General features: G+C 32.4%; 1 protein-coding gene across 5 annotated transcripts; it reads left to right on the forward strand.

Moving 5' to 3' along the window:
* Positions 1-11160: 11160 nt before the first annotated feature.
* LOC135123749 (ankyrin repeat domain-containing protein 13D) lies at positions 11161-24987 on the forward strand. Of its 5 annotated transcripts, none has more exons than XM_064048624.1 (10): positions 11161-11410; positions 11459-11594; positions 11642-11812; positions 13131-13274; positions 22821-22998; positions 23073-23575; positions 23634-23801; positions 23912-24015; positions 24065-24153; positions 24261-24987. In XM_064048624.1, exons 1-10 carry the CDS (start codon positions 11312-11314, stop codon positions 24454-24456), a joined length of 1788 nt encoding a protein of 595 aa, XP_063904694.1. In that variant the 5' UTR covers positions 11161-11311; the 3' UTR covers positions 24457-24987. The 5 variants fall into 5 exon arrangements, with proteins under 5 accessions (XP_063904694.1, XP_063904695.1, XP_063904696.1 ...); XM_064048625.1 differs by having other exon boundaries at positions 23915-24015; XM_064048626.1 differs by having other exon boundaries at positions 23634-23795.
* The last annotated feature ends 1 nt before the right edge of the window (position 24988 follows it).

A 24988-nucleotide genomic window follows, 5' to 3' on the forward strand; every position in this document is an offset into this window, starting at 1 on the left:
AGTTATAATCTATATCATGTACCGTATGTGTAAAAAGGTACGTTATTTATGATGTCAGGAATTTTACTTTAGCCGCTAAAATCGCGTCGTACTCACACGATGTGTAATTTAAATCAAATGTATATGGGAGGGATACATGTTTTTAGCAAGTGAGACTAAGTCGTAAATTAGGAATTTGTTTAAACTATTTTATAGATGTATTACGTCGTTAAAATGTGCAATGAGAACAAGTAATGCTATAAGAACCGATAGAAATACTAACTTTTTGTTATTTATACAATAAATTGGGAATGAGCTGAAAAAGTCGTGCTAAAGTCTGTTGTATTTATTGAAACATAGGTGATAGTGTGATCAACACCCATTTTATATTTGCTGTATGGTTTTTCTGCTTTATAAGCTTTGTATGGGTAAATTAAATGTTAAAAAAAAGTGAGGCTCGCTTCACGCATGGAGAGTTTGCAAAACAAAGTGGCGCACCGGAACTCCACACCAACTCAGGACCTTGAAATATCAGTATAATGCGAGTTGGACTGTGAAACAGTGGATTTTAAGAACCGCTATTATTATTCTTTTTAGGGACAGCTCCTGGTGATAGCGATATTATTTAGTTAAAAATAGTTCATTTTCTTTCTTTGCATTTGATATACTTGAGGGAGATAAGTCAGAATAGGCAAGACATTTTACTTTCCTTAAACGACTTCGTCTTAATTTCTTTATAAATAATAAATAACGTATAGATGGCAATGGCAATGACTGCTCCAAAACTATGACAAATTAATAACAATGTTTTCGAATTCCGAAAAAACCGATATGCTTTTAACTTTGGGGAAGTGTGATGGAAATTTCGATGCTGGCGTTCGTCTACACGCTAGGATACAATTCCTTCTAACCAAGCATTTAGGAAAACTCGAAAAAAAAATTAAGAAAAGTTGATCATCAGTTCAAGAAAACTAAAGTTAAACGTCGTACCAGAAAATGAAGCTGCCGTGATTGAAATTATGTATAGTCTATTTTAGAACTCCGTTCGCCTAAGCCATAAATCGGGGTGATTGTAAGTAAATCAACAATTATCACATAGTAAGTAGGCTTTTACCGCGCTTCTTTTGTTAAAGAACAAGCAGTCCACTTCTTTTCGCAGATAAGCGTTGAATCTAAGGCTGTCCTTGTCTTTTAGTATAGGGCACACGAGTTGAAGCAAGAAAACCACAGTGCACTTTCAGTATGGTTGTATAATATACAGTGACGGCTCGTGCCAAAAAAACGTGGGTCGGCCAAACATGAGGATAACTCTAATTAGTAAACGTTTTTTAGTTAGTAAAATGTCATTGTCATTCGTCAAGAGCGTCTAGTGAAAAAATTCGCCGTCATAATTTTTGAACATAATCGCTGCAATAGTTAGTCATGTAATCGTAGTTATTCAGAAATAGTTGAGTTTTACATACGCCGATTTTATTCGCCCGTACGTGACGATATTTTTTCTTTTGAAATAAATGTTTTTTAATTTTTTTTAATGGGTCTTTCAGACCCAGTTCGTACTAAAATGAAAGTGATTTTTACAAGTAGAGAGCGGGGACTCTTTGATAAAACCTTGCATTTTGTAGGACAAATATTTTTTCGGTTAATTTAGATATAAGTATCTTAAGAATTAACAAAAAAAAACCCAGCTAGCAATAAATTTTTGAAAATCGTCAAATCAACATATTTCATCCCTGCTGTCCCTGTTAGCTACCACAAACGAAAATTGTTGTAAGGGAGAAGTTGGGCGTCTCGTCAAAATGAAGCTACTCACGAAAAATTGGCTTGTTAGTAATAAATGGTGAAAATGGACCAGGGATCCCAGTTGTATACTGAGTTTTGTTCTGATAACAAGTGAAATCAGACTGTGTTCTTAATGTTTCTTTAATAAAAGTAAGTTTTGAGTTCGTCTCTTTAAGTACTTACTGTAAAACGTTTAGTATCGCGAAATACAGGGGCAAAGTATCTATGTTTTGGTAAGTAAGGACTGCTTTTAATGTTCACATTTACAAGAACAGAAAGTCTGTTCAAGAATAACACAGAATGAACATTATTCTGAAGAACAGAAAGTCTGTTCAAAAATAACACGGAATGAACATTTTTCTGAAGAACAGAAAATCTGTTCAAGAATAGAAAGTCTATTCAAGAAATATAGAATGAACGTCATTCTGAAGAACAGAAGATAAAGTCTGTTCGAGAATAGAAAGTCTATTCACTCAAGCAATATAGAATAAACGTCATTCAGAAGAACAGAAGGTCTGTTAGAAAAAGAGAAAGTTTAACAAAGAAGCACCATTCCAGACAACAGAAAGTCTGTTGAACAGAAGAAATGCTCTCCTGAAAGCGTTTTGAACGACGTATTTGTCGATCCAAAAGGCATTTCACGGGAGGGGCCGATGAGTATGTTTCCGAGTTTCGTTTCCATGCTTAATTCTACAAGGACGTAGAATTGAGTAGCCTGGCCGACTGTATAAGCATCGCAAAATCGCTGACCGGCGAGACGGCGATGTGTCATACCAGAGGTACGATTTTACGACCAAACCAAAGAAATTGATTCATTCGATTGCGAATCGTTGTCTTATAATGATGAAATCCGAGTAACGTTAATAAAAACGATTTAAAGTAAATAAAAGTGTCCCGTTAATATCCAGAGCTCCTTAACACAAGGTTGTCCTTGGGAAATCTGAATTTTATGACTTCATACTTCATACCTACATGCTAATCAAGGATTATAATTTTACAGTTAAATATGTATTGGCGTCATTTGAGTGGACACGATGTCTTTGTCCAGTTTTATAATTTCATGGTTTAAATTTGTTAATATTAGCAAAAAGCACATTTAGCCACTAAAACTGTTCATATTAAAGTTAATTAAGCCTAGTTTGGTGGAAACAAATAAATTTAACAAGCGTAAGTATACTGTTCAAAATGCCTTCCTTCCTGCGCAACACACATTTCGATGCGATTTAAGCAAGGCAACCGGAGGCGGACAATTGTTTCAGGAGTTATTGCAACACATGCATTTCTAATTCTGGTGTTTAAATCTCCACAATTACGAATAGGGGTTTGGGAAACTTGTTCTTTTACAACCTCCAAGAAGAAGAAATCTAAAAGTGTTAAGTCGGGACTACGAGGAGGCCATGCATTCACATTGCCTCTACCAATCCACTTATTTGCAAACGTCTCATCAAGATAGTCCCTACCGACTCTGTGATAATGAGGTGGTGCCCCATCCTGCTGAAACTACAACTCTTGTCGGAGGTTGAGAGGAATATTTTCTAATAACCCCGGAAAATCATTTTTTTTCCTAAAATTGTAGATACCTGTGTCCTGTTAAGTTGACTTCGAAGAAGTATGGGCCAATTACGTAATCTGCAATAATACCAGCCCACACATTTATGGAATAAACATTTTGAAAATGAGCTGTTCTTATCTTCTGTGGATTATTTTGGGAGTAATAGTCACAGTTGTGACGATTAACAACCCCGTTATTGCCAAATCTTGCTTCATCGCTAACAAAACTTTTGTGACGGGCTTGGGAGATTTTCAAAATTAACTTTTGTTAATTTATTAGATATAAAACTGTAAAACTCTTGTCGTGGACCTTGTGCCCGACATATAGTGAAAATATTATTTATTTGTTCGTAGGCTGGTTCGTGATGATGGTAACACATTCTAGTGACTGGACAAAGGGACTACTTCAAGTATATGCATTTTGCTTAAATGAATAATTATATTTAATTTAGAAATGAGTATGTACAAAAGAAATTTAGTCATATGAGAATAATTTGGTATAACAATAAATTGTAGTGTAGTTTAATATGCAAATATAATTATCAGAAAATGAACTTCAGTATTGAAACATTTTTAAATAAATTCAAGAAAACCTTATAAATTTGAAACTAAATCTTTGAAAGCATAATAAAACAAACATTTAAAAGAATCTAAAACAAAAATATAACAAAACTCAAAATTGGTACCATAACTCAAAATTTGGTAACATAACTCAAAATTTGGTAACATAACTCAAAATTTGGTAACAACTCAAAAACTTGGTAAGGAACATTATAGTAGTTGCGTGGTCAGCGTTCATCAAACAATATAACTGTTTAACTAATAATTTCAATGCAAATTAATCTTTAAAAATAGATATAAATCTCAAAACGTTATCCAATCGAGAATACAAAGAGCGATTTATCATCAAATTTAAACTGAACTTTAAAAATATTAATAAAAACAAAACTTTGAACTTTTTATGAAATCGTGCACATTTTTGGAGATTTTAACACTTACCCCTTTGTGTCACAACACAAACACACACTAAACAGGCAACTGGCTAGAGGACTCTGGTCTTTTTTGGATCTTTCGATCTTTTATAAGTAAAGACCCCTCCAAAGGAGTTGTTTTCGCAAAATTGTTTACAAGTTACCAGTTTATTTGGGGTGTCGTAAAAGTATTTGTGTTTCCACCAAATTAGGCTTAATTAACTGTAATATGAAGATTTTTAGTGGCTAAATGTGCTTTTTGTTAAAACTAACAAATTTAAACCATGAAATTATAAAACTGGACAAAGACATCGTGTCCAGCCAAACGGCGCCAATATTTAACTGTGAAATTATAAACCTTGATTAGAATGGTGTGAAATCATAAAATCCAAGTTTCACAAGGACAACCTTGATTTTTACGACAATGACGATTGTTCTGATTCATACCAACATCTCCAAAAATAAGTAAATTTATCGCCCGTTACACTTTGAATAAAAAATTGTTGTCCTACTCTAGTTGATGTTGCATAAAATTGTAAAATTTTATTCTTCTGAGAAATTCTTCTTCTTTTAGATCTTGTACTAATGTCACATGGTAAGGGTGGAACTTATTCTCTCTCAAAATTTTTGAAATGGAAGATGAGATATTCCTACCTGCCGTGCTATAAATCTTTAGCTCATTGTGTACGGCTTCAATTACACGAATTTCATTTTCGACACCAGTAGCGGAATATCTTCTTTCGTAGAGATTTGCTACTTCAACGACATTTTTTCCGCATTCTCCAAAAATCAAGATCATATCAACCTTTTCATCGTTCGTGTATTTAACCCTCATCTTATCGCGAAGACTAAAACTTATCGGAGCTCAAAATGGACAAATAAAATTATTGCGAAAGTCAAAATTAACTACTAGGTAACTATGTGTGTACATTTTAGAAAAAGAAAATATAAAAAAAGTTGCATATGTGACATGTATTTTGTGTTGCATTAAAATTTGGTCAGTCCCGAATCTGTGGTCCCGTTATTATAACACTATACAGGTATATTAATATATACAGACTGTTCATTCAATCTGTTCACGCCTGAAGATTTCTGCATAGGCAACCCATTTTACATTTCTTAAACAGCTTTGATTAATTTTTATTTTTAAATAATAATGAACCCATAGATAGCAATGATCAGAACCAAAATTATGACAAACTATTTCTGTCAGCCAAATATTTTCAATTTTCGTTTGCTTTAAAATGTTTTCGAATTCTGAAAAAACAGACATGCTATTAATATTGGGAAAGTGTGACAAAAATTTTGATGCTGCTGTTCGTCTCTACGCCAGGCAATATCCCAATAGGAGAACTCCCCCAAATCAAGCGTTTAGAAAACTTGAAAAAAATTTACGAGAATTTGGGCAATTCAAAAAAAAAAATAAAGTTAGAAATCGAACTATAACAACGCCGGATAATGAAGCTGCTCTAATTGAAATTGTAGCAGAAAATCCCCACGTTAGTCGAAGACAAGTTGCAAGACAAATGGAGATTAGTTTGGGTTCGGTTTTCAACATCTTAAAGGCAAACCGATTTCATCCATACCATGTGACAATTATCCAACATTTAACAGAACGCGATTTTATCCGACGGTTAGTGTTTTGCGAATTCGTGAGGGCTCAATTACAAGACAATCAAGATTTTTTACTTAACGTTTTGTTTATGGATGAAGCCACATTTACCAATAACGGGTGTGTAAACAGACACAACTCACATTACTATGCCCAGCAAAATCCCCATTGGTATCAGGAAAAGTACTTCAAGTTTTCAAAGTTAATACTTGGTAACCACGTCATCGGTCCACATTTTTTTGAAGGAAATTTAAACGGACCCATGTATGTATCTAAATTTTTTAAAGAATATTTTATCTGAACTGTTGAAAAACGTAGAGCTAGACATACGAAGAATAATTTGGTTTCAAAATAATGGCGTCATTATCAGAGAGACGTTAAGAACTATTTACACAGAGCGTTTGGACCAAGACTTATTGCTAAAGAAGAAGAGTACGCTTGGCCTGCATGAAGCCCTGATCTAACGCCATTAGATTTTTTTCTTTGTCATTTTTTTTCTGTGATTGCTATGATTGCTTATTAAAAAAAAAAAATAAATTGGACGAAGTCGTCTCTGGGGTGTATAATATGTTGTCTATGTAAAAATTGTCAGGCGTGAACAGATAAAATGAACACCAATATATATGTATAGTTATATGTACCAATGATTGATGGTTCCAAACACCGAACAATGAATACTGGCATATAGGTCCATGGTACAAGTCCATATTCGTTCGTGCCCTAACAAACCTAGCAATTTGGCTTTCTCTAGCATTTTCCTCCAAGCTTTAGCTTGTCCGGGGCGGAAATTTTATTGCTGCTAAAACTCCAAAAAATTATGTTTTTTACATTACACAGACGTCCAAATATGAATAGAAAAACTGCACCCAAATAATTTTGACAATGACTCTTAATTTGATTGTCAATAAACTTTGTAACACCGGCGTCGCAACTTTACAAATAATATGAAACTTTCTGACTTTGTCCAAAGTGATTTTAAAATGTTCTTGGAACACAAAAACATTGCACTTGTCAATTTATGAAAAGTGAATAATGTAAAGTGCAAAGTTTTCAGATAAGGGCCCTGCTGGTACACTTTAGAATTTGGTACAATTTCACAGGCTTTGCCCTATGAGTAAGTATGAGTTTCGAAGAATTTTTCGACTTGTTTGGACGATTCTGATCGTCATGATGAATTTTCAGAATTGACTTACTTTGCGAAAAGAGTATATTTTTTGTGACATTTCAATTTGCATTACAAAAATACAATTGTTTTTATTACATGCGAACATTTCTACAAGCAACAAAATCTTCAAGACATAATACACTGATGATACCACAGATCACATAAGTCTCTCATCGGTGTTTACAAGCAGGGACTTACAAGCACAGAACAGCTTACAAGTATGTGATCGTCACTGAAATCATATCGAGTAGTCTATATCGCTCAGGCGCGGATACAGGATTTCGTTTAGGGGGGGGGGGGGCAATTTTTGTGCGATTTTACCCATCTCCCAGAAATTCGTTCTAAACAAAAAAAATTATAAAATTTTAACTAGTATACTCTTTTTCACATAACATGGGTGACATTTGGTTGTTGTCGTTACACGTATCGTGTATAGTAGAACCTCGATAATCCGAATTAATTGGGAAAAAGGTGTTCGGATTAACGATTTGTTCGGATCAGCGATTTTCCCAAAAATATGAAAGGGAATTGAATAACAACTTCATACACAGTTGAAAACAAACTTCAAGAAATAAACCTTAATTTTATTAAACAAAATGAAAGAATTCTTAAGCAACAATGGATAATAGATACATTCTAAAAAAATATTACTCCATGACCATAAACACGCTATCTTCTTCTAATTTTCTTGTAAATTTTTGGCCTCAGAAGTCACTTCTGGCTTCATTTCTTCGATAACTTAAACCATTTTTCCATATTCGTCCAGTTGAAAATTCGAATTTCACACCGAATTTTCCGAAAATATTGTTCGGTTAACATGCTATATTTTTGGAATCAACACGTCGGAATACGAGCCCTAACAACTAAATGTTCGGACAAACTAACCGGAGCGTTCAAAAACCACTCTTTATGAATTAATTTTTAATTTTTATTATCAAATCACATAAAAATAGGAAGCTAAGATTTCAAAGAATAGTTTTTAATAAAAAAGTTGAATGTTTTACTTTACATAGAATTTTAATTCAACTATGACTGTGGATTTTTCAGAAAAAGTGAATACACTTTGGCAACTAATTATTCGGACAAATAAATAAAAAAATTAATTTTCACTAAGTAGGCGGTGTGAATTGTTTGATTGTTAATAAATATCATTCTCCTCTTCCTGCTTTACCTAACTGTGTTGTAAGATCCATAGAAAAATATATATATTCTTTAACAAAATGGTTCGTGGACGTCCACTTGAAAAATCATTACGTGCACTTATTGTAAAGAAGTATTGCTAAGGTAAAAAAAATCGGGAAATTAGTGAAGAACTGAATTTAGCAAAGTCCACTGTAGCGGACATAATCTCACATTATCGCGAAACTGGTGGACTAGACGTTAAACGAAAAAGTTCAGGAAGACCGAAATTAGTTTCAGAAAGAAGTCAAAGGCTCCTTGTAAAATTTTGTAAAAAAAATCGAAGAAACACATTGCGGGACATAACAGCACAATGGACGGATGAAATACGGCATAAGCTGTCACGAGAATGTTGTAGGAAATGGATTCACAAGTCAGGATTAAGTTTTTATAAGTTAATTTTTAAGTTTTTGGTTTACATTTGTTCCACCGTGCCGTTACAGGCCAAAGAAAAACCTTTAATAACGGCAAATCAAAAGAAAAATAGGTACAACTGGGCAAAGTCTAAGCTGGTATGGACCATGGAAGATTGGTCAAAGGTCATTTTTAGTGACGAGTCAAAATTTGATGTGTGCGTGGGAGATTTGCGGAGAAGAGTGATAAGATCAAAAAGTGAAGCGTTCAATAAAGACTGTTTAAAACGAACTGTAAAGTTTCCTAGAGGAATAATGGTGTGGGGATGCATGTCAGCTAAAGGGTTGGGGAATTATGAATTGGTGGAAACGACTATTAACGTCATGAAATACCAACAAATTTTAGAAAACAGTTTGTTGCCCTCTGTTGAAAAACTGTATCCGGACAACGATTATATTTTTCAACAGGACGGTGCATGATGTCATACCGCAAAACGTACTAAGAAATGGTTTGGGGATCATGATATAAGAGTCCTTTCATGGCCTGAGAACAGCCCTGACTTAAATGTCATTAAGACACTTTGGCACGACATAAAATCCGTTTTGCGCAACAACCCCCAACGAACACTCTTAGGTTTAAAAGCAAAAATCGACGAAGTTTGGGCAAGTTTTACTCCTGAATACTGCAGAAGTCTTGTAAGTACTATGCCTGCAAGGATACGCGCAGTAATCAAAGCAAAAGGAGATGTTACACCATACTAAGTAAAAAAAAATACTCATGTCCGAATATTTAGTTGCCAAGTTTATTCGTTCATACCAGCTTCTTGTTGTGTTATAATTTTGTTAAGTTAATAATATTACAATTTTTGTTGAGAATATTGCATTAAAGATACCTACTTATATATTACTCTAGTTTTGTTTTTGTAAAATACATTTTTTTTCATTAAATTACATTTTTTTGTATAAAAGAATACGTGTCCGAACATTTAGTTGTTAGGGCTCGTATACACATATCCCTGAATTTTTTCAGAATTTTTAGGAAACTTTTTCAAACATGAAATTTTCCTCATGGAAATTTCGACTCATTAATTACACTAGTTTTTATATCCAAAGACAAAAATAGTTGAATCTAAAGGATTTGGGTTCGGGAAATTCAAATCTGAAAGCAGAAAAAATCCATCACGTCAGGTTTTTGAGATAATTATATAAACATACCCCGGATTTTTTTTCTTTTATACAACTCTTATAACTTTTTTATTTTTAAATATATATGAACATATAGTTCTTTAAGCAAATTTGTATCATTTTAAAAGACCATTTAGGTAAATAAATAACATGAGTGTCAATTTTTCAAGCTACTAGATTGTCATCAATGTGTTATTTAAAATTTTTCAAGTATTGATTTTAGAATAATTGGTTGCTTTTGACTTATCTACGGGAAGTGATAATAAAAATGTGAGGTTGACCTCACAAAGCTCTTTTAAAATGATACAAATTAGCTCAAAGAAATACAGGTTTATCTATAAGAATAAAGAAGTTACAGGGGTTGTATCAAATAAAAGCAACACCCAGTATATATTATAAACATTATGACTGAAAATTAAAAATGGTTAACACTGACGTTCTTTTATTGGCAGTACTGTCAGTTTCCCTTATAATAGACCAACAGTAACACATTTTCGTCCCAAAAACTTTATACCTTCATTTTAAGCATATTTGAACAGGTCTTCCCGCTTTAGGTACTATAATTTTACTACAAATGTAACAAAACTGATTTGCACTTACTTTCCACGATCTCGAAGACATTTTTTATGCGACAATTGTGCATTAACATGAATCAGTTTAACACAAACGTGAAGGTAAAGCAAAGTTCATTATTTTGGATTTATGAAAAAACCTGACGTGATAAGGATTATCCGTTTTTGGATTTGTTATCAGTAAGTAATTTAGAAATAAAAAATATTTTTTTTATTTTTGGATACGAAAAAAAGTTTAAATTTGTAAACTAGTGTTATTGACGATTTTCGAAATTTACCTTAACTAAATACTTTTTCTTGTAGATTTCGGGCCTCATTTCTTCGATAATTTCAACCTTTTTTCCAGAATTAGTAGTTAATTAATTCAGTGCATTGAAATATCGCAATTTTTAAAAATTTCAAAATATTCCATACGACATATGCAGAAAGATCTTGCGTCATTTTTGCAAGTAGGTGCGTGTTTCCAAGTTCAGTTGGGATTGTAGAGTTTTTGTTCGGATTAAAGAAGCATCGACTTCAAAGAACCTCTGTTCGGGTTACTGGATATTCGGATAATCGTGAATTCGGATTATAGAGGTTGTACTGTATTTACAAAATGAAATGCGATTTCAAAATTTTGAAATTGGTCAAAATAAAGTACCTCGGTCGCGTGTCAGGGGGGGGCAATTGCACCCATTGCACCCATTGCCCCCCCCCCCCCTGGATCCGCGCCTGATATCACTTCAGTGGTAATCGTGAATTCGTAATCTGGAACCTGTGCATGTTAGGGTTTTTTGACGTCATTACGCTAGATTTGACGTTTGACATTTCGCATTGACTCATCGGTCAAGTATGGCGTGTAGAAGATAACACATCTGTCATTCTAAAATTTAATAGTGAATTTCAGTTTACCAAAAAATGATACCTTAAATATATATTTTTCAATGTAATAGAATTAGTATTTTTTATCGTGGGTAACAACAAAAATGGTGGAAATTGAGTTTATTAAAGAAGAATATCCATTACATTGGTTAGTATGGCAAAATGATTATAAACAATTAGACACCAGGTTAAAAAACAAAGAGGTAAGTGCTTCTTCATAATACATTAGTAGCAGACACATTATATTTTAGTATGATAAAGAGAAAATAGATAACAGAGGACGAACCCCCTTAATGTTGGCTGTCACGTTAGGACATTTGGAATCTGCCCGAACTTTGTTAAATAACGAAGCTAATGTAAATTGCGAAAATGTTGAAGGATGGACGGGTAAGGAAATGAAAATGGAACTGTTGGTGATAAATTTGCGTATTTAGTTGTTCAAGAGGCAGTAGCCACAGGCGACCCAGAACTTTTACAAATGGTTTTGGAAAGACGTGATTTCCAAAGATATTCCAATCGAATGGCTGGCATCCCTGAATTACTGCAGAGATTGAAAGAAGCACCAGATTTTTATGTTGAAATGAAGTGGGAATTTACTAGTTGGGGTGAATATATATATATATTTTTTTTTCTGTAATACACTACCTGACAAAAAGCCTGGACACTTGAATATTTGTAACTTTACGCTAATGTTTAGTTTTATAACTTTTTTTTCTGTTTTCAAATAAAGTTATGTTTTCTGTTAATGAATACATTCATGTTTTTGCATGATTTTTGGAATATTTGTTACAAAAGTTCGACCAGTTGCAAGTAACCGCAAAAAATTCAAGTGTCCAGGTTTTTTTGTCTGGCAGGGTATTTGGTAACAGAAAAATTTGAATTTAGTTTCTTTTCATTAAATCAAAATGAAGGGTAACTCTTGTGAAAATTAAAGATTAACTTATCAAGAAATTATTTGAAACAAAAATAAAAACAAAAAACACCCTTCTTACTTTCCGAGCATAAGATAAAGAAGTATTGCAATAGGGTCCAATTCAACGAATGAACGCTATTATGTATGTTTTCTTGACTTTTCATGATCCTTTAAGAGTACGAAAAAGTGAGTCTTGCGTTTCCGTCCGTTTGGAAGTGTGTGTCAAACCTAGTGGTCCAGTTTTTTATGGCCGCGACTGTACGTAAGAAATATCGTGCACATGCTAAAACACTAATCAAAAATTTTCTGAACATCCCCACCACCAATGGGGTAACGCCATCTCCACAATTTACAGTAGTAAATGTTATTTAAATTTTATAAAATAACACACTCCAGCACTTGTGGTTTATGAATCCATGTTGAGTTTTTACTCTAGACATCCAGATTAAAAAAAATAATAATAATAAAAATTGTGTAACTACATTTTGCAATTTAACTTTAGAAGTGCAAAACTGAATACTTAGAAATTTTGCAAACTTGTTAAGGTTATCATAAGCATGGTAAAGCGTTAATCAAAATTTGTCCGTTTATCCCCTCCAATCCTATCTAAAATATGCAAAATATTATCATAAATATAGTGGATTTATCAAAAAAAAAAAAAATCGTAAGATTAATTCTTATAACTGTTTAAAAAAGTTGGATAACGTTCGACCAATTTTTTCTTATGATGCTGTAAATGTAGTATTAACGCATAATATAGTATGTAATGTGGCGTTAATTACAATAAATATATAATAATAATATAATAAATTATAATGATGGATTTCGAACATACATACCTCCTTTGTCTAATGTTAATTTGTTTATTATTTTAAACAAGCACGGAACAAAAAAGGCAATACTCTGAACAGAAGTTACCAATATTACCTGCTTCTTGTTAATTTACTTATTAAACATTTAAAAATCTGACAACTTCTAATGTGTTAATCAACACTCTTTTGTATTTTCAGTGCCTCTAGTGTCAAGAATGTGCCCAAGTGATACTTACAAAGTGTTCAAGCAAGGTTCTAACGTACGAATAGACACAACTCTGTTGGGTTTTGACCATACTTCTTGGCAACGAGGAAACCGAAGTTACATATTTCATGGTCATAGTAAGTATATATGTATCTATGTACTAGATAGGAGTATATATTACAGGACTTTTCTTACTTTCAGTGCAGTAAATGTAATATTAACTAAATGGAAAATTATTGAACGTGTAATATACCTTCTTTTAAATCCTTACTGCAGAACTAACTATATTTTTGTGACTTAGGGCCAGATTATAGAATATTTTAACTGAGATTAAGCTAATCACGCATTTAACGACGTCTGATTGGTGTAGAGTCGGTCATGTGGTACTTTAATGCCGTATTAAAAATTTAATCGCAATCAAATATTTAACTGAGCTTCTGTAAACCGGGTCTTATTAATGCTTTAAATATCTGGCATGGTCAGTATTATTTTTTGTATTCCACAATCATAATCAAAATACTACGTACAGCGCAAGGCATACGAGTGATGAAGTTATACATATACATGTTCACAATGTGTTAACTCAACTTTTTTTCGTAAAAACAACGTAGTGTATATATCTATCAAGCATTATCCATTACTGCATATATTTTAAGGTCTGTTACAAACTTATATTTTTCCAGGCTCGTCAAAGCCGTAGTTTGTAAAAAAATTGTACTCTTTATTTCTTATTTTTAAAATTAACACCTAGCGCGTTAGTCACAATACCAAGAAATGCCATGTAAGGAATGTTCGAGAAAGAAAGTGCATATTTTTATTTGAAAATTATTCTAAATACCACTTCAGTTTTTATTACGTGTGCTGCAGAAGTGTAGAAGGAACTATCACTGCCTGACCTTTCAAAATTAGTAGTTGTTTTTTTTTTTCAAATAATTTTCATAGCTAGTAAAAATGTCAAGAATTTGTAAAAAAAAAAAAAAAAGGAAAGAAATAGGCTACTTGCATGAATCTTAATGTGAATTTCAGGGCATAACACATGGACGACGATGTCATTAATCGATGTCTGTAGAAAATTTCGAATACATTGCTAAGAATAGTTGGTTAAAACGTGTTTAAATTACTTTATTTCATTTTTAAATGAGGACATACGGTTTGTGACGTCATACACCGCTATAAAGCACTATGCAACGTGTTACAGAAAAAGGTAAATTAAATTTAACCACGAACAGAACTCGTCAACAGAAAACACTTTTCTATTTGGCATTTAAAAAAAAATTGTCACAGTTTTACCCCCTCCCCCATTATTTAACGAGCCGGACATGCATTTCTTCAATTGTTGACCGTGAATTTCACTTTCGATGCATCAGGTGGAAAGTGTTTGTTTTTACCCAATTTTTTGGCGAGTTGGCTAGCGATAACGTTTTACAGCTTCCAAACAGTTAGTTCCTTTTCGACTTTCCTTTGAGGTGTTTTCACTTTTCGTTGTGTGAAGTTATGCCCCGCTATTCGAACAGTGAATACACGAACATGGTGCTAGTGTATGGAGAAGCCCAGGGAAATGCAGTGCAAGCATAAAGAATTTTGATATTCTTGAAATTTTGCGTTTGTAAATAAATTTCAAATTTTGGCAGTTTGAAATTATTTGTCAAAATGCCAGCATCATTTCGTATTGATAAAGCGAGAATTATGTCTTCGCGAAATTGGTATGTCATATGTAGTCCAGTCATTTTAGGATAAAAAAGGGATCAATCTCGGAATGAGAGATAATAAGCTGAATTTTTGTATATATCTTAATTTTGACGTTTTAAAAGTTGTGTCAAAAGTCTCATAAAATCTCGTGTCTGCGTCGTAAGTTATTCAAGGTCAAAGATGAAGAAAAACAGTTTTTTGCGATTATCTCGGTTTCTATTGCTCCAGTGATGTTAACATTTATTATCATAATTGTAGAGCACAAAATTTGGGACAAATTTTATTTGAAACATTTTTTCATGCGCTCAATCGTTTTTGAGATAGAGGGCAGTGAGCGCGCAGCGCTCATCCATACGTACTGTAATGCAATCAACCGTGAATATCTTTGAATACTACCTTGAATTTTGAAAAATTTGTATTATTTATCAATTAGTACATTGTATTTAAACATTTTACATATTTTCAACATATTCATTGAATAATACTTACCTACTTTGTGTAATTAAAAACGCATTTAATGAAATATTTATGTATATCTCAATTTATTTATATCTTTAAAATGTGTAAGGTTTTAAAAACTTATTTTTCGATCATGATTATAATTGGAAGGTCTGGAAACAACGATTCAGGGCACCGAAGATGATGACGATGAAACAGAAATTCCCGAACGTCCAGAAAATGACGGTGAAGAAGAAGAAAATTAATACTTTTGTTCTTTAAATTATTAAAGATTTCTAGATTTTCACTGAAATTCAATTTCAATCGTAAGAAATGTACAGGTACTGAACAAAGATAAAATTAAAATGCATTAACTCGTTTTACTTCCTTAAAATTTACTTTGAAAAAATTAATATAACTTTTAGATATATAATAATATAACAAGTATAATATATTATCTAATATATAAAAACTTACACATTTGAAAGATAAACTACATAATTATTTTTTTACTTAAAATCTACTTTCAATAAATTAAGATATACCTACAATAAGTATTTCATTTAAATAGATTTTAATTCCACAAAGTAGGTAAGTATCATTATCATTCAATTAATGTATTGAAAATATGTAAAATGTTATTAAATGCAATGTATTAACTGATAAATAATACAAATTATTCAAAATTAAAGGTAGTATTCACAGATATTCACGGTTGATTGCATTACAGTACGTATGGATGAGCGCTGCGCGCTCACTGCCCTCTATCTCAAGAACGATTGAGCGCATGAAAAAATGTTTCAAATAAAATTGGTCCCAAATTTTGTACTCTACAATTATGATAATAAATGTTAACATCATTGGAGCAATAGAAACCGAGATAATCGCAAAAAACTGTTTTTCTTCACCTTCGACCTTGAATAACTTACGACGCAGACACGAGATTTTATGAGACTTTTGAGACAACTTTTAGAACGCTAAAATGAAGGTATATACGAAAATTCAGCTTATTATCTCTCATTCCGAGGTTGATCGCTAATTTGACTGGACTAATGGACAAATTTCGGCTTAGTTGGGTATTGGAAAGGCTACTATTATACTCAATTGTTCGCAAGTGGACAGCGACTGGCTAAGGTAAGGTTAGGTGTTCATAAACCCACATTTACAATTTAATGTCAGTGTAATGTGAAGTGGTTTGAAATATTTTGTCCGGAATAGTACAATACAATAATAGACAATTAGCAAAACCACGTTCCGTAGAACGTACACCACGCAAAACGTAGAACAAACTGTTATATCTAGGGAAACATAGAAAATGAACTGTCCCTATAGGCGATTGTGTACGTTAACGGATATAAATACGTTGTACCGAACGTAATTTTGCTAATTGTTTAAAGACATTATTATCGCATGGTCCAATGAAAATCCTCATGCGATACAGGGAAGCTATTTTCAAAACAGATTTTCCTTTAATGTTGGGGCGGAAATGTTTGATAATAATTTGATAGGCCCATACACCCTGCCTTCTCGTTTGACAGCCGACGCCTATTTAAAGTTTCTGAATATCAATCTGGGCCATCTTCTAAAAGATGTACTCGTAGCTACGCAAAGAGACGTGGTATTTACACGATGGAGCTCTGCTTATAATGCTTTAGTAGTGCGGAGATGGTTGAACTTAAATTTTATAGATAAGTGGGTAGGAAGAAGTGAACCAGTATTATGACCACCTCGTTCCCCGATCTCAACCCTTGTGATTTTTTTCCGTGGGGTCACATGAAACTGTTAAGTCTACCAAACTCCTATCAATAGTGTGGAAGAACTGACAAACGCATTTGAAGATGTTTTTCTGAGAATTAGAGCAGATCTAGAATTAACATACTTTTTAGCGATACTGTATATTGTACAGTACAACAATTCCCGCTTCATTGAAAAATTATAAAATTTGTTTGTACGATTTTTTATTTATTTTTTTGTGGTAACCTCTCTGCAGTAAAAACAATATATATGTATACTCGTATAATACTAGTTACAGTGTAAGAGCAAAAAGAAAATAGCCATGTTGGGGATTGAACGCGCGATGGTTTTCGTCTTGCAAATTCGACTATTCGACTGTTTTCGCTATGGAGCTTGTGGGCCGGTGTTGACCGTAAAAGATTTATTATAATACTCTGTATTTTTTTCTTAGGAAAATTTAGATTCCTATGGGAAAAACTCAAAGCGGATTCAGACACCATAAGTGTAAGAGTTTATTATTGTTTAACATTTATTTTAATTCAGACATTTTTGAGATGACGTCGTCAGATTGTTGGTGGGGATGATTTTCGAGGCGAACAAAATAGATATGAATAAAACACGTAATAAGAAAAAGAATAGTAATGTAATACAAACACAAAGGGCCAACAGACGAAATGTGTACATTAAAATTGGAACTTGAAATATACGAAGTATAAAAGGAAAATAAGAGAAATTAGTAGAGGAAATGATAAAAACATAAAGTGGAGATACTCGGAATTACGCAAACAAAAAAGAAGGGAAGACGTATCACAAGAATACATAAAAGATCCTGGCTGTTCTGGTCAAGAGTAGATAAAAAAAAGAGCGAAAGAAGGTGTGGGATTAATGGTAACACGATATAAGTTAAAGTACGTAATTAAAGAAGACCATATTTATGAAAGAGTATTAAAGATATATAGAAATGAAAATACACTCCCCACAAAAATTATCGCACCACCTCCAGTCCTAGTGAACCGGACTATATGTAGCTACCATATACATATCAGGGATGCAAGACAATGCCAAATAATGACAATATTTAATGTGATTTCGACCGATATATTTCTTCTACATAGGCATACTCAAATTAGAAATATACAAAATTTTCTAGGTGGTGCGATTATTTTTGTGGGGAGTATATTTGACGAAGGATAGTGGACAATGATAATAGCCTATGGAGAAAACGAAGATGCAACAACAGAAACTAAAGTTCAATTCTAAGGCTAACTGCAAAAAGCAATAGATGGCGTAAAATGAAACAGAAGATAAATAAATAAATATATAAACTGGAAATAACAAAATACCGATAAAAACATCAAAATATACTAACTGCAAAATTAAAAAAAAAAACAGACACACTTGGAATAGAAGAAAAATGGATTGAATTAAAAAATACCGTGATGGTTGTAGCATGAAAAATAATAGAATGGTGGATCGCAGGAATAAAGCAAATAAAGAGAAAAAAGGTGGCTGGAAAAAATACAGCTATAAATAGGTACAAAGAGATCAGAAGATAAGAGACTTCGAAAGAAAAACGCAAAAAAGCGAAGCAAACGATAAAGATAGCAAAACAAGAATCATGGATAAAATTTAGAGAAAAGATGACCCAAAACTAAAGAGAAAACCAAAAACTACTTTTCGGAACACATAAGCAGTTAAAACAAAGGAATATAATATAAGTAACAAAAGACAATAATGGAAACATAATCACAGGTGAAAACAAATAATGGGCAGATAGCAATATTTCCAAGAATTGACAAAGGATGATCTAAATGAAGAGGAAAAACATGAGCAAAATAAATCACAGAAAATAGAAACAATACAACAAGGGCCTGAATCAGTAAATACAGGAAGTAAAGATACCAAAGCACTGCCATAATTATATACTATCCGGAAAAATCTTGGCAAAAAAATGGAAAGAAAAAAGATTAAAACCAATGCATTCAGTGTGAGTTCAAAAGGGGAAGAAGCGCACAAGATATAGTATTTGTAATCACGTAGAGATGTACCGACTACAGTCGGCCGACTGTTTATAAATGCAACAGACAGTGTTTTTTTTTTCTATTTCTCTGACTACCTTAAAAACTTGTTTTATTTTAATAAAAGGAATAACTGAAGTTTCTTTTTTTTCCAAAAAATGTGTTAAATTTTTTTGGATAATTTTAACATTTAATTTTTTGTAGTAACTCAGTACAAAAATAAAGAATAACACAATTTAGGGCAGTTTATACAATACTTAACCAATTTTAACCACTTTTTTGGAAAATTTTTGGAAATTTTGAATTCGCTTTGCGTGTTTATTGGCCCATATATCGTGACGGCGATTTCAGAATCGTAACTAGCGGAAGATTATCTACACTTTGACACCAATTTTCGGTCGATTAAACTAATTTTAACCGGTTTTGACAAAGCCGACTAGTCGGCCGACTGCAGTCGGTACATCTCTAGTAATCAGACAAGCCAGCGAAATATTTGTAAACAAGAAAAAAAAAAGTTTTATAGACTTGGAAAAAAGGTTTAACCGTATATGAAGGGAACACATGGAAAATTATTGTCAGAAGCAACAATAAAAAATCAAGAGTTTAACACAGCCGGGAATAAAACAGGGGTGTGTGCGATCTACTAGTATACTCAACGAGTATGAGACAAAGCAACAAGGAAAGCCCAGAAAATAATGAAAAAAACTAAAAATGAGTTTCACGCAGGTGCAACCAGTTTACCTGAGTTTGCAGATGATATAATTGCAAAAACAGCAAAGATGTACAAAGTAATTTAGAAATATTAAACAAGGAGATAACAAAAATAAATTATGAAGACAAATCTCGAAAAGATAACCTTAGGCGAAAAGAAAGTGCATAACATAAAACTTCAAGGAAAAGTAATAGAACAACAATACGCAACGGAAAAATAAATCAAGGAGTAAATGAAAGAGTGAAGAAAACAGGAAAATGTTTAGCGAGATAGGAATAACATTCCTAGCAAAAAAGAAATAGAAAAAATGGGAAGACAAGCTTTCATGTAAAGAAAAAACACTACAACGGTACCTAGTAAAATTTTACAACTGCTACTTTGAGGAACTGTCGGACAATGCAGGGGAATAATGACGCCAATAAAAGGAGCGTGCCACCAGTTGGCTAGAAACATCCAAGGTTGCATTGAATTTGTGATTTATGTTTTTGTGGATTCAACCTTCATGGTTAACTTTGAAATACCAGTAAAATTGTACTAGGTACTCTAATAGTGTTCTTTCTATAGTGAAACATGATCAACGACAGAAAAAATGAAAAGCCGTGTTAATATACCTAATCGACATTTATAACCTTAAAAAAAAATAAAAACAAAACCAGGGAGGATAATAAGAAATGATAGATACTGAGAGATATTATAAATTAGACCGGTAAATGATAAAATAGAAGAACTAAAGTGGTTCGAGCATGTGTGTCGTATGCCAAAAGAAACTAAAAAGTGTATCAATCGCCTGTACAGGGAAGAATAAGAAAGGAAGACCAACACGAAAATGGAAAGATGTGTTAAGGAAGCTGCAGCAAGAAAGGGTATCGTATGGACAGGAATTAAAAACAAGACCGAAGATAGAAAACAGTGAAAGGAAAGATGCAGAAACAACTCAACTTCACCCGCCTTACACTTAACGGTAAAAAGGCACAGGATTAAGAAGAAGAAATTGTATGTATAACTTGATATATGTTATATGCTGAAGAGGAACAGACTAATAATAGTGAAATATCAGATGTTGGTAATTACTCAATGGGTTACTTTTTTTGGAAATTTGTGTTGGGGAGTAATTTCTTCCACTCGCTGGTTTGGTTTATTTAATAAGTGCATTATATTTGCAAAAAAAATGTAACCCATCAAGGTACTACTGCATCTCATATCACATTAATTCAACTAAATATTCTTCAAACTTTTAAACGTGAAGTGGTTGGTGTGTCGTCGGTAATATTCATATATTGATATATGTATATAACTTGCTAACAATTACAACTGCGGCATTCAAGTCACAAAGTACCATCGAATTTATAACTGAGAAAACTAAAAACCATTCGTAATTTATTTTTAATTTTAAAAGATCACATATTGCTCTTTCAATAATTCTGCTATCCCGGCTAGAAATTTTTATTTTAAAATATTTTCAAAAGATTTGACTTTTTACTTCCCGAGCAAATGCTAAGGGAAGTATTTTATAATAGGATAATAATTCACAAATATTTAATTTCATGCTTTCTTAGCTTTTCACAACTTACAGAATACAAAAATCAGGTTTTCAACAAATTGCAATTGTTATTGCTTGTTGTCAGTTTTATTAAGAAATTTCAGAAATCATTTAACAGGCTGCTATTAAGGTTTAAACATATCTTGAGATTGCGCTAAATCAGATTTCTCCACTCGTTTATAAAAATTGGATGTCGTTTTATTAAATGTACGCTGACCTTTTTAGTGTTAAATACACGCGTTATCAAAAAAAAAGATTTGAACATGAAATTTTACTTCAGCTGATTTAACTTTTGGTTAAGGCACTAAAACACTAATAATTTGATAACAGTGGTTTAAGAATTGCAGAATATTCAGTAAACTCTATTTCTCCGTGCTTTCCAAAAAGTTGCTGTCATTGCATGTTTATTTATAAATAACTGGAAACTCGTCGAATTGCCTTGGAATTCTGGTTGAATAGTTTTTAATGATGAAAAATAGTTGATAACATCATCTCAAAAAAATATTATATTAATCTGTCGCAAACAAGTGAGGGAAGGTTTAGGTAAATAACTTTTTATAACTGTTAACAATTAACGGAAAGACATTTATAGGGTTTAGACTTTGTCAATATTGAAAATGGTTTTTATATTTCGCCCACTTTCATAGCATCTTCAGGAAACAAAATAACACGCGTTGTAATTAATGTATGTAGAGTAGAGTAAAATATTTTCAGAGTTTTTACCGTTACTGCAGCAAATGATCCCGCATGCGTGTCAGACAACCAAGTGAAAATGTTTTTTATCGAACATACAACCACAATTAAAGATAACATTTTTTTAAATAACAGTTATAACAAATTTAAGCACTTTCACATGCCTTTTCAAAAAATAAAATAAATGTATTATTTTATATAGCATTATTTGAAATGAGTACCAAAAACAACAAAATTATGTGGAAAAAATCACAAGTGTTTCAATTTTACTCTCATGACATTTTTATTTTGTTTCTACACTGACTTTCAAAATATAGTGATTTTATCTTCACTTATTCAGTCTCATATTGTTCAATAAAAATGTGAGTGACGTCATTAATCTACTTTCGAAATAAATTAATAATCTGATTTTAGTTTATATTCTGTGTTCCCTAAATCTGTGTTACAATTTCACCAAAATGTGGATTCAATATGTCTTATGTGCGATTCCTTTCAGGATAATCTTTGCACATAAAATCAAAAATAAGCGTGGATTGTTATACAGCAGGTGAAACATCGTATCTTACACATTTAAAGTGTAACATAATCATAACGGTACTTTGAGATGGTGTTTTTAAAGGCTGGATAAATAGAGAAAATTATTATGATTAGCGTTTTACCAACGGCGCTGAAGCTAAAGCGCATTTTAAATTTAGACAGACAGACAGAAATGAAAAACCTATATTTTTGAATTCTACAAGCTATGAAATGCCAAAAAAAAAACAAAACTAAATATTCGTCAGTAAAATCTGTTATAATGCTTCCTTAAGCAATTAGCTGAGAAGTCATTAAGTGTACTCTTACTAAAATTAAACTATAGGTGATGGTGCTACTATGATGGAAATTAATCATGACATCAAACAGGTTTACTGTGAAGAAATGAAAACTCCCGATGAAGCACTTGGAATTCTAATACCAAATGAGGAATCTGTTTGTCAACGTTTAACAACGCCTATTGTAACTACATATGTTGATACAGACAAAATAAGCTTTGAGAGGTATATTATTATATATTTATATTGCACACAATATTTAAAGTCTTTTATCCTTGTTAAACTAAATTTTTTTATAGAAATAAAGCCGGAGTTTGGGGTTGGCGGTCTGATAAAAGTGAAATTATAAATGGTCATAACTGTAAAGTCTTCAGTGCTTCTAACGTAGAATTAGTAACTAAGACGAGGACCGAACACCTGACAGAAACAGACAAAGCTAGGAGTAAAAACAGTAAAACGCCGTTACAAAATTTTCTGGGAATAGCGGAAGTTGAAGAAAACCAAGCGTCAACGGCTCATCAAAAAGAATATATAAATTTAAGTAACCCTTCCAATATTACTCCAGAAGAATATTTTGATTCAACTGTCAACTTGGAAGGTCGTGACATAGGTCGACCAAAAGAAACGAGTATTAAGATACAGAAATTTAAAGCAAACTTATGGCTGTGTGAACAATATCCTCTGTCTCTACCTGAACAGATTCTTCCTATTGTCGATTTAATGGCAATCTCAAGTTCACATTTTGCCAAATTAAAAGATTTTATACAAATGCAGTTACCTTCAGGCTTTCCAGTTAAGATTGGTAATAAAGTATGATCAATTTAAATCATTGCTTCAAAAGCATTTTCTATTGTTCACAGAAATTCCGCTATTTCATGTTCTAAATGCAAGGATAACATTTGGTAACATTTTCGCGCTAGATATTCCGGTTCCTCACGTCAATAGGATACAAGAGGATGACAGGCTCACCTGTATACTAGATGAGTGTATCTTTCAGTGCCCTTCAGGATATTCTCAGATTGGTAATGGTAATGGATAATATGTTTTTTTTCTTTGATTTATGGGAGATTATTTTATTATTTTCGTTTTGTTAACATTCATTTTAGTTTGTTTTTTTTTCAATATAAATACGTTACAGCAGCGGCTGATGGACGCCGGCAGTTCAGCATGGAAGAAGAAGATGACCTTCTTCAATTTGCCATTCAACAAAGTTTGATTGACGTCGGCACAGAAAAAGAGGAAGTATGTACCTTAAAATTTGTAGCCATATGTTTACTTAATGATATTATAGGTAGACATTTGGGAAGCATTAAAGGCTCAAAAACCATCTCGGCCAGCAACACCAAACATGGTTGGTGAAGAAGAAAGACAATTACAAAGGTAATTTTACCGTTATTTAACGTAACTTGTTCTTTTCATTACTGCTAATGTTTTTTACTATTCTTGTTTTTTAGTCTGCCATTTTTAATCAACTTTGTTATTTATAGAGCTATTCAAGCCAGTCTAGAGCTTTACCAGCAAAGCCCAGACGTAAATGATACTAATTCTGGCCCTGATATAGATTCTGATTTACACATGGCACTGATGCTATCTGAACGAGAATGTCAGAAACAAGAACAACAAAGGCTACAAGAAGAAAAGTTACTCGAAGAAGTATTGCAATTATCTCTTACAGAAAAATAGGATTGATGTTAAGAACTATAAATGATTTTTTGGTCCATAAACCTTAAGTATAATGGTGATAAAATTTTAAAAATGGTTTTGAATATTACACATTTAATTTATAGTAAAGTGTCGTCATAGTAATGGCAATAGAGTAGAATTGCCAGAATCAAAATTAAACTTTTGGTTAGTGGAATCACTGCCCTTAAAGTAACTTAAAGATATGTAAACAAAACGTCCTAAATAGTTTTATATTTTACAATAACGTTTTTCTTTTAAAATAAAATATTTTCTGTTTATGTTACTGTGACATTTAATATGTAGAATTATAGGACTGATTTTACAGTAAATGTGTTATCTTGACATTATAAATACTGCAGTTATTATTTATTTGATAGTTCCTATTGATTTATTTATTACTATCCATGTTGATTTTTTTTTAAGTCGTTTAACAATAAGGTGCTTTTATTGAAGGGTTAGGCAACAGCAAAGTTTGTTGATAAAAATGTACATAATCCTTAATTAACCTTTAATAAAATGTTTCTTCCAGTAG

The sequence above is a fragment of the Zophobas morio genome, unplaced genomic scaffold (genome assembly GCF_036711695.1).
Source record: "Zophobas morio isolate AGI-343-1 ecotype UQ-CSIRO unplaced genomic scaffold, CSIRO_AGI_Zmor_V1 ptg000006l, whole genome shotgun sequence".
Classification (NCBI taxonomy): domain Eukaryota; kingdom Metazoa; phylum Arthropoda; class Insecta; order Coleoptera; family Tenebrionidae; genus Zophobas; species Zophobas morio.

Bases quoted from the DNA above. Each gene is read 5' to 3' on its own strand.
- LOC135123749 (XM_064048624.1), top strand. From the start codon at position 11,312: ATGGTGGAAATTGAGTTTATTAAAGAAGAATATCCATTACATTGGTTA. The intron at 13,275-22,820 runs GTAAGTATATAT...ATTAAACTATAG, and splicing joins TTACATATTTCATGGTCATA to GTGATGGTGCTACTATGATG. The intron at 24,016-24,064 runs GTATGTACCTTA...ATGATATTATAG, and splicing joins TCGGCACAGAAAAAGAGGAA to GTAGACATTTGGGAAGCATT.